Source organism: Erinaceus europaeus, chromosome 1 (genome assembly GCF_950295315.1).
Source record: "Erinaceus europaeus chromosome 1, mEriEur2.1, whole genome shotgun sequence".
In the NCBI taxonomy this organism is placed as follows: Eukaryota; Metazoa; Chordata; class Mammalia; order Eulipotyphla; family Erinaceidae; genus Erinaceus; species Erinaceus europaeus.
In genome coordinates this window covers 104166000-104177100 of record NC_080162.1, presented here as the reverse complement: position 1 = coordinate 104177100, position 11101 = coordinate 104166000, and the positions used below count along the sequence as shown (strand labels likewise).

The window sequence follows — 11101 nt, the reverse complement described above, 5'->3', positions numbered from 1 at the left end:
GTATGGATCGACCTGTCAACGCCCGTGTTCAGCGGGGAAGCAACTACAGAAGCCAGACCTTCCACCTTCTGCAAACCACAATGACCTTGGGTCCATACTCCCAGAGGGTTAAAGAATAGGAAAGTTATCAGGGGAGAGGAAGGGATATAGAGATCTGTTGGTGGGAATTGTATGGAGTTGTACCCCTCCTATCCTATGGTTTATTCAGTGTTTCCTTTTTATAAATAAAATTTTTTTTAAAAAACCCTGTCATATAAAAGTATTTCTTTGATATTCCATCACCAAGAATAAAGCAACTCCTGTAAATAATTACCTTTGGGGATATGAAAGAAAATGTAAACATTTTATTTGGCAGTTGCTTCTGAACACATGAATAAATAATTGGAAAAGTACATATTAATATTTCTTTTTGGAGTAACAATTACCATTAAACACTTATTTACACATCTTCACTGCAAAGAACAGTTACACAATTCAATTTTGTCATATAAAAGGTCACTTCCCACACCACTGGACTGGACAGTTAGGGATGGAAATACTGGTAGTGCTTGGTTCTAGCAGTCTCAATGTTTGAAAGGCATTCATTTGCAAGTGTGATAAGAAGAGTCATCATGCATTGAGTTCATCCGGATCATATACTGTAGAAAGTTTCTGATAGCAGCCACAGAACTGATGTGTCATGCGCTTAAGTCAACTATGACATGTTTGTAAATCTGTGTATTTCCCTTAAAACTTGAAGCAAAAAGAAAATTACGCTTATTAATGGACACATGTGTGAATGATCTTGGTGCCTGAACATTTATTTCCTGAAATTTCACAAACTTGGCTTTCTCTGCATCCCAGTTATAGACTTGAGTAAAGGAATAATCACTTCCAAGAATTGCATATTGATAGTTATTTATCTGAAGAGGCTGGAACACCATGGATCCTCGTGATGGCATCCTCTGAATATCCTGAAATGAGGAACCTCCCCATTTCATTACTTTGGAATCACCAATAAATCTTGTCAAACAAATGTACACATCACCTTTCACTGAGAAGTGCTTTACAGCATACACATCCTCCATATTAGGGATGTCAGTTTGGTTAATGAATAATTGTGTTGCTTTGTTCCACTGATAAATTACAGGACGCTGGGAGCTACTGGACAGAATTAAATGAGGCGTTCTGAGTATCTGAGGTGTTCTGGCTATTTCTAGATATTCCACATCAGTGTCCCTGTACCATGCATGTAAGGATTGATGGGAGTAGAATCCATTTCCATTCCATTTGTAAATGGTAGTGAAACCAGCTTTTGAACTGTCAGCAACAACAAAATACCAGTTGTTTTCAATCTTGAATGTTTCAATGTCATTGGGTTTTCGGATTTTGAGAATTTCAATATCCTGGATTTTAATGAATTTATTGGCAAAACTGTCTCGCTTATAGATGTGAGAGCCACCAAAGAGTTGGGCCACAATGACATAGAGCTGAGTCTCAATCACTATAGGTTTGCACACTACAGTGGATGTTCCTGGGGAAAGACAAATGAGAGGTTAGTTGGATGTCTATCTTTTTTTGGAGTCAATAAACATGCAGGCTTATACCATACAATTTCACCAAAATCAGCCTCAAGGAAAAAGCAGTTTCCTTGGTTAATTAGGCAAGATTAATCTCTTCGATCCACTGGTAGCAAAATCCTGAGGTTTTGCACCTTTGGACATTGTGAAACACTGCTACCACCAACTGAGTTGCCATTTTACATCCTCCCTGCCTGAGATGTTCAGGACATATGAGCATTTTCCTCTTTTTTTTTTTTTAATAGAAAGAAAGTATTGCTTTCCCTGATATATCATGAATTAATCATCATAAAAGTATAAGACTTTCCATTTGTTTAGCACTGACTATGTGCTTTGGCAAATTATTTCATTAACATTTATTAACAAATTTAAAAGGTAAATATCTGCTCATTTGCAGATGAGCAGACTGTAGCTCAAAGAAGTTCTGTGTTGCTAGGAGAAGGCAAATGGGAATTAAAACCCAGGTTTACCTGTGTCTCTCTGCTTCTTCTTTTTATACTTTATTAACCATTCTTTTTTCCATTTTTATTGAGGTGGGGGTTAATGACTTATTACAGTGCAGTCATTGACAGGTAACTACAATTTCTTTATGCACCAGGATCCCAAAGTTATCTTCCACCTCTCCCTCCCTCTCCTTCCCTCCCCAGAGTCCATTTATTTATTTATACATTTATTTATTGGATAGAGACAGGCAAAAATAGAGAGAGAAGGGGGTGATAGAGAGGGAGAGAGACAGAGAGACACCTGCAGCCCTGCTTCACTTGCAAAGCTTTCCCCCTGCAGGTGGGGGACTGGGGGCTTGAACCTGGAACCTTGTACAATGTAACATGTGCACTCCGGTGCGCCACCACCTGGTCCCCTCAGAGTCCTTTCCTTTGATGCAATACACAGTCCCCAGTCCACATTTATATGCTTTTAACCCAATCTGGGAGGAGACTAGCTGTTCCAGGTATTCCAATTTGAGCTAAGATTTTATACAATTACTTGTAGGTTAAAAGTACAAAGTCTTGAGCTACTTGGGAAGCCCACTTTGTACCAGTAACTGATTTACTTGGAGTATGCACTGTTCCTTCTAGAATAACCTGATTTTTCCCTGACAAAAGGAAAAAAAAAAAAGGAACTTATAATTTTTATGACACTTTGGGCTATAGTGAAGAAGAGAAGGGGAATAATCCTTAAGAAAAAGAAAAAGAGAGTTACCAACATGAGCAATGTTCCTTAACGTTACTTTGGAAAAACCTCAGAAAATGATTCAGAGTTTGCCACTGACCTATCTTGTTATCTTTTCAGAAGAGTTTGATTTTTATCAGTATGTTCTTACCTGTTAGAGACAACTTAACTCTAGAAGTCCCAAGAGAACAGGAACAATCTGAGCCCCAGGCCTTTCTGATTGTTCTGATATAATAATCTACATCAATTGTACTAATTGACTACATCCATAGGTAAAATTATAATTTTTTATTATCTTTATTTATTTATTGGGTAGAGACAGCCAGAAATTGAAAGGGAAGGGAGAGAACTACCACTGGTCGCTTCCATAAGGAACAGCATCTTGTGGACCCTCCCAGGACCTTGGCTCTACCTTAAAGCAATGGTAGTAGGTATAGCCCCAGTCTCCGAAGGGATTCTGGGGGTATCCTGCTCTGCCACTCAAAAAAGACTGGTTCTGAAATGAGTGCAGCCTGCAATATCCCTCAGATGTGACCATGAGCTATAAGCTCAGACCAATAGGGACATAGACGTTACACAGGCTTGGGTACTAAATATAAATATCTAGCACACACACACACACACACATATATATATAGACATGTAATTCTGTAATATAAAAATAAATTTAAAAAAGAAAGGGAAGGGGGGATAGAGGTGGGGAGAGAAAGAGAGACATTTACAGCACTGCTTCACCACTTGCAAAGCTTTCCCCCTGCAGGTGGGGAACAGGGGCTCAAACCCAGGTCCTTGTGTTTTGTAACATATGTGCTTATCCAGGTATGCCAGCACCCAGTCCTTGGTGAAATTATTTTATTTATGAATCTTTGTAGGACTCAACTGACTGTGTGACTTGTAGGAATAACTTAACTTCTCTGAGATCTCCAGGTAAAAGTTTTAGCAGTAAAAAAATTGGTTTCTATGGCCAAATTAAACTAAAACAAAACAATACAAACAAACAAGCCTGGAAAGATGTGCTCTCACTGTCTACTTTCTCAAAATCTCTAATGTGTGTTATCATGAATCTCCAGGAGGCTGATACGACTCACAGATTTACTGAAGCACAAAACCCCTTTTTGCCGGGTTTGGAGACAGAGTTCACTGGGCAGAGTGTATGCCTTGCCCTTCCTGTGATACAGAGTTCCTTCTGCTCTATCACCACACAGTAGTAATAATATGGCATCAGGGAAAGTTCTGGAGCTGTGCTATTTCTCCCACTGTGCAAGCCTCTCTCTCCCCCTCAGCAAAAACAAAACACCATTTTGGGGGGTGGGGGGTCACAAGCATACATTAACATTTTATAGAGGTATTGTTTGGGCAACAAAGTTGGAGATTCATTGGTCTAAGATCTCCTTATTTTATAATTAAGGAGAAGGAAGTCCCATTAAGGTTCCTGGCTCATCTAGTTTGTGGAGAAACTTAGATTATGACTCATGATTCTGAGTCCAATATTTTTTCTTTGAATGACAGTAATCCAACTTCCATTGTACATTACTAAGCTAGACACCATGTTGAGTTTTTTTACATATATAATTGCATTGTCTTATAATAACACTATTATTTAAGTATTATTATTTCTATTTTATAAGGAAGTAGTTGAGATTTAGGGAACAATCTTGGGTCACTTAGTAAAAGGTTTTAATTCCTCTAAGTCTATCTGAATCATTCTCTAATACTATTCATCTTTTCCTCTCAGCTCCTTAGTAATCTTTCAAATTTATCTTTTCCTTAGGCCCTTGGTCTAAGCAGCTCAATTTTACAATCAAAATATGATCATACCTGTAATGTTGTCATAATTCCGGAAGGTCTTTTCTACATGGTCCCATTCAAGGAAAATGCATTTTCCAGTAAAAGGCTGAGCAATAACTACATACTCGTCATTCATATAGGAAAAAACATCTATAGACAGTGATTGATAAGGCAGATCCTGAGACTTTGCAAATTCTGCAAATAAAGAAATTATGATAAGTATGTGGTGTCTTCACTTGAACAGATATGTAATAACCATAAAAAATTTGTTTTAGACAATAGTGAGATGGCAATTTTACTTTGCTTTGAAGCACAAGAAGTTGTTTTGGTTCTTAATCGTTTTAAAAATTAAATTTCTCAGTCGATTAATTGATGTAAAGATGTTAATTCTTGCCTATACAAGAAAAAATTGAGTCCTTTTTAAATTTTTTTTTGCCTCCAGGGTTATTGCTGGGGCTCAGTGCCTGCACTATGAATCCACTGCTCCTGGCGGCCATTTTTCCCATTTTGATGCCCTTGTTGTTACCCTTGTCGCCATTATTATTGTTGTCATTGCAGCTGCTGCTGTTGAATAGGACAGAGAGAAATCGAGAGAGGAGGGGAGACAGAGAGGGGGAGAGAAAGACACCTGCAGACCTGCTTCATCTCCCGTGAAGTGACTCCCCCTGCCAGGTGGGGAGTGGAGGCTCAAACCTGCATGCTTACCAGCCTTGTGCTTTGCGACATGTGCCCTTAACCTGCTGCGCTGCAGCCCGACCCCCCGTCCTTATTTTAATTTTATGGGGTGGGATGTTTTGAGATACATTACCTGTAATGATGCAATCAAAATCCTTGGGAGAGAGACTATTGATTTTGCGCTTCTTGTATTCTGGGGGTCCTTCACAGTAGATATCTTCAACAGTTGCATTGGTGTGGCCTAGCCATTCTACCAGCCACTTTAGTTTACAGTCACAATTAAATGAATTCCCTCTCAGGTCCCTGAAAAACAAACTTTAGCTGTTTTTGAGATACAAGGTTCCCTACCTTCAGAGATATAACTTCTACCTCAATAATTAACATGTGCACAATGAGCTTGGCTTTGCCTCATGCCTCATATCTTACTTTGAACTTCACTTATCACGCATTTTGGATTCAGAGCATTATCATAATGCAGCCTTGGAAGTCAGCTTGGCCAGTGAAACCTTATAGCTTTCTCAGGGCTTGGGGAGACAGCATAGTGCTTATATAAACAAGGACCTGGCCTGAGGCTCTGAGCTCCCAAATTCAATCCCTAGCACCATCATAAGCCAGAACTGAGAAGTTCTTTGGTAATAAGTAAGTAAATAAATAAAATTTAAAAAACAAACAAAAAACTTTCTTCTTCAAATTTAAACTCAACATAGAAGTGACCTGAACTATGCAAAGAAATAGAAAAATAGAAAGTAAACTATATATATATATAACTTTACAGCTTTTTATAGGTACATTAAAAGTGAAGTTAAATAAAGAAGTATATTTTAGAATTATAGAAGTATATTTAAGTATAAATAAGTGAAGTTAATTATAGAAGTATATTTTAACTCACAACATATTATCCTTTTTTAATATTTAAAAAAATTATTTAGGGAGTTGGGCGGTAGCACAGTGGGTTAAGCACACATGGTGCAAAGCACAGGGATCAACTTAAGGATACTGGTTCGAGCCCCCGGTTCCCCACCTTCACAGGAAGTGAAGCAGGTTTGCAGGTGTCTATCTTTCTCTCCTCCTCTCTGTCTTCCCCTCCTTTCTCCATTTCTCTGTCCTATTTAACAACAATGACATAAATAATAACAATAATAACTGCAACAACAATAAAATTTTTTAAAATTAATTAATTAATTAATTTGCCTCCAGGGTTACTGCTGGGGTTCAGTGTCTGCACTACGAATCCACTGCTCCTGGAGGATATTTTTCCCCCTTGTTACCCTTGTTGTTTATCCTTCTCATTGTTATTATTATTGTTGTTGGATAGGACAGAGAGAAATTGAGAGAGGAGGGGAAGACAGAGAAGGCATAGAAAGACAGACACCTGCAGACCTACCTCACCACTTGAGAGGTGACCTCCCTGAAGGTGGGGGTCCAGAGGCTCAAACCGGGATCCCTGAGCTGTTCCTTGTGCCATGATTGATTCCAGGGTCTGATACATGTCAAGACATGCATTCCACTCACTGGGCTACTTTTGGGGGCCTTAAATTTTACTTAACTTTCTAAAATGTGATTTTAAAACTTTTAACATTTTAAAACTGATACTCGGTTCAGCTACTGAAAAACTTAAGTGTGCTTGTAACAACTTGAATGTGTGTTTTTAAAAACTAAGTGCGATTAAAGCTAAATAAAGATCAGGCTATTTCTGATTGAAATTATTTGAACTGAGATGTACAATCAATATTAGATACACACTAGACTTCAGACACTTATTTTAACAAGAATATAAAAATTATGTTCATAATTTTTATATTGATTGTGTATTAAAAGTATAATATGGGGATCAGGTGGTAGCACAGTGGGTTAAGTGCACATGTCTTGTCATGTGTCAGACCTTGGAATCAGTCCCCAACACCATATGGGAATATCAAGAACAGCACCAAAGGAAATTCCAGTTTGTGGAACAGCACTTTGGTGTATTTCCCTCCCACATCTCTTTTGTCTAAAATATACAGTATTAAAAATTGGACCAGGGGGTTTCTCAGTGTTGTTGTCTATAAGGGAGGCCTTGAATACATTTCCTGATATAGCATTAAAAAAAACTTAATTAAAATTTAGAATTTTGTTTCTCATTTGCAACAGGAACACATTGTGATCAGTGACCACATATGTGACTACCATATTGCACAGTCCAGGTTTGGAGACTACAATGCTGTGATTATTGTATCATATTTAATAAAACCAAGAAGACCATTTGCTTTTCTTCTCCCTTACGGATATAATTAATCTTGATCCTCTCCCATGCTCTACAAATGCGATTATAAAAGGAAATGATTTCAAGACAGAGTTAACAGATACACAGTTACATAGTAGTTCATGTCTGTAATAAACTATAGTTAAAATTTCATTATGATCCTAACTCATCATTCATTATGATCCTAACTTGTCTCCTTTCTAAAATTTTTCTTAGTCACATAGAGTTCTCTTGGTCACACAGAATTCTTAAAATAGGTACTGTCTACTCATTACATGGCACATAAGTAATTTTTAGGTGGTATAGATGAGGAACCAAGAAATTCACTGAAAGGCAAATTGGCATGAATCTTTGTATTCATTTATTTGAGATAACTCTTGATTTGGTCATATGAGAGGAAATATCAGGGGTCAACCTCCTCAGTATAGAATTTCCTGAAGAGACTGGGTTGATTTCAAGAGTCCTTTTTGGGGGCTGGGGGTGCAGGTAGGTTTTGGAGTGGAGGGTCTCCAGTGGGGTATAGGCTGACCGATGAGTGGGCTAAAGGGCTCCCAGATAAATTTCAGTCCCAATCCCACTTTGGAGTACCTTGTGACTTCTAAGACATTTCCAAGACTGACCTCATCTTCCAAGAATACTGTGACCCAGAATAATGAGTATCAACTCTTCTGGGCTATTGTTAACCAGGGTGGATAGTTCTGGTGTGTCAGAGTCTCTCTTGGAAGTGTACTCATCTGGACACAGTTTTGGAAATAAACCATCATTCAGAAATTGTGATAATAAGCATGGAAGGACTGGGGAAGTATTGCTAGGAACAAAGAAAGTTTTTCATTAGCTTACTGATGTGAAGTTAAATACTGGGTTAGTAGAAAACACATTACTCTGCTATCATTGTTATGGGAGAGAAGTTGTGTTCAATATACATTCTGCAGCAAAGTACCTGAATAATGAGAACCCCTTTGTTTTCATATATTCTCTCATTTGTTCCTGTATCCTTCCTTATGGTATTTAATATCCTTCAAGTGTTCTGGAAATCACTTAATGAAACTAAATTGCTTTGGAGAGAGTAGGCATATATTACTTGCTTTGCTTACAGCAAAATATACAAACTCCTTACAAAGATCTTTCACTCTGAGGCTTAAAAGTCAAAGTTTGAAAGCTCTTTTGTTTGAAATAGGGTCAAAAATAATTAAGTTCATTCCCTTCCTGGGGTTTAAGCCAAATTCCTAAGGATTAAGCCTAGAGTTGTTCAGTCTAATGAGGAAAGCAAACTTCCTGCCCATTCCCTACTTCTTACTCCATTTCTTTGTTTACTGACCAACCCATGGGTCTAACCTTTCTTCTTTACTCTCTCAGTTAACCAGATTCCTTTATGTTTCTCCTTTGTAGCCCTATTTCCTGAATCTCATGAGAAAATAAAATTACTGAAATTTCTAACTTGTCTTTCTCTTCTCACCCACTCAAAGTCCCTTATTACGCTGCCTCTCATGTGGACCGTGAAAAGGTCAAAGGAAATCCTGGGCAGTGTATTTTCAGAATCTTTAGTGGTAAACACCATATAATACTCAAGTATTAATCCAAGCCAATTTAAATTTTAAGTCAATATGAAATTTAAGATTACAATTAAAAATTCTAATAATCAATACCAAGCTTTTTGGATAACTATTCCAAGTTAGTTAATTAATTAATTAATAAGTGATTGCTGAGATCCTCTTACACATTTGTTAAAGAATCCAGGCCTTTGAAAATGTCTTTTGGGAGTGTCTGAAGGTTGTTGTTTGCAAGACTCCTGGAAAAAAAGAGAATAATGTAAACTGTAGTCATACACTGAGTAAACACATATTGTGGTAAGTTTAGTTTTAAAAAAGATTTTCTTTTCCCTTTCTTCCTTTTCCTCCTTCCTTCCTTCCTTCCTTCCTTTCTTTCTTTCTTTCTTTCTTTCTTTCTTTCTTTCTTTCTTTCTTTCTTTCTTCTATTGCCTCCAGGGTTACTGCTGGGGCTCCATGTTGCCACTATGAACCCACTACTCCTGGTGACCATTTGGCCTCCCTGCCTCCCCTTTTTCTCCTATTTTTGTTTGATATGACACAGAGAGATTGAGAATGGTAGGGGAAGTAAAAGATTAAGAGACACCTGCAGACCTCATGAAATGCTCTGCTAAGTGTACAGACTGCAGGTGAGAAGCTGGGGCTTGAACTTTGGTCCTTGCGTGGATCCTTATGCATAATAGTATGTGCGCTATGTGTGCTAAACTGTGAGCACCACCATCTGGACCCCACAGTTTTCTTTGTTTACTGGACAGAGGCAGAGGTTGAGAGGGAAAGGTGGAGTTACATCTGAAGCATCGCTGCACTATGTGTGAAGCTTCCTCCCTGCAGGTAGAGACAGGGTGTTGAACCCAGGTCCTTGAGCATTGTAGAATATATGCTTTACCAGGTGCACCACTGTTCAGCTCCTTTTAAATTTAGTTTTAACTCCCTCTTTTTTCCTAGGTTATATTAAATTACTTGTGATTTTTATTCTCTTTTGAGATTCTATTAGGTTCTTTCTACTGTGTATACAGTTACTAGCCTTTATGCTTGAACACTTCCATAGTATGTAGGGCACTTCAAGTATCATATTTTAAGAACTGATACCAAAAAAAAAAAAAAATCCAACAACAAAATAACAGCTGGCTATTGGCCTTCCTACTTAGAGCAGAATATGTGACTCACTCTCTGACTCTCTGATATTCAGTCATGGGAATGACTCTGAAATAGTGATGAAGTGAACTGGTGACCATCTCTAAACACTCTCTCTCCTCATGTTCAGACTGTCTGGTTCTTTTCACCCCTTTCACATGCTTCAGAGATAGGTTCAATGTCCAACTGAGAGTATCAATAGCTTTAGAGCTTGGGAACTTGTCTAAGCTACTCCTTTGCCAACCCATCCATTATTCTTTCCAAGGTACCACCCCCCCCCCATTTTCTGTGGGTTTCAACCTTCATCTCCATTTATTATATCTCAGAAAATATCTTTCTCACAAACACTCATCCCTCCATCTATAATCTTTAATTAGTTCCTTTCTGTTTCTTCTAGTTCTTGCCTTTTTGCTACAAGAATTGTTGTCTACTTTTATTTGTTCCTCCATGAATCAATAGGATGATTTTAATCAAGTTTAATGAGTAGGGAATAATAAATAGCATTAAAAAATGAAAATTTATCCATACTGCAGGTCTGCAGAGAAAACAAAGAGCAGACACTGGGGCCGGCGGTAGCACCGCGGGTTAAGTGCACATGGTGTGAAGTGCAAGAGCAGACACTATGTGATGCGTAGGAGTTCTAGGTACTGGTAACTTTTTATTTGTAATCAGTATTGCATAAATACATGCTTAAACTTTTTTCTTAGGGATGTTCTCTTCTTCTTCTTCTTCTCGTTCTCTTTCTCCTTCTTCTTCTTCTTCTTCCAAATAAATGTGAAAACTAAAAAGCTTATGATGTTGATCTTCAAAGCTCTTGGAAACTGTATCAAATTCCTTTTCAATATGCTTTTTTTTTTATAATGAGATGCTAGATTCTCACAAATACATTGAGTGACCTCCCTGGGATAGTGTTTTTCATTCATTATTTTTGAGGGAAATAGCGCCCCCTGCTACTACCCATGGTATTTCCACAAGATGTCGGGTTT

The 11101-nt window shown here is 37.9% G+C and overlaps 1 protein-coding gene across 5 annotated transcripts in view; it reads right to left on the bottom strand.

The window, feature by feature from the left end:
- Positions 1–329: 329 nt before the first annotated feature.
- Positions 330–11101, bottom strand: part of LGI1 (leucine rich glioma inactivated 1) — a 40192-nt gene continuing 29420 nt past the window's right edge. For 3 of the 5 annotated variants that reach the window (XM_060192275.1, XM_060192300.1, XM_060192290.1), the window contains 4 exons: positions 9152–9223; positions 5326–5507; positions 4548–4712; positions 330–1513 (listed from right to left, as the gene is read on the bottom strand). In XM_060192275.1, the coding sequence (XP_060048258.1) occupies positions 678–1513; positions 4548–4712; positions 5326–5507; positions 9152–9223 (1255 nt within the window). In that variant the 3' untranslated portion in view covers positions 330–677. The remainder of the gene's footprint in view (positions 1514–4547; positions 4713–5325; positions 5508–9151; positions 9224–11101) is intronic. The other 2 variants (XM_007516781.3, XM_007516782.3) reach the window with 1 other exon arrangement.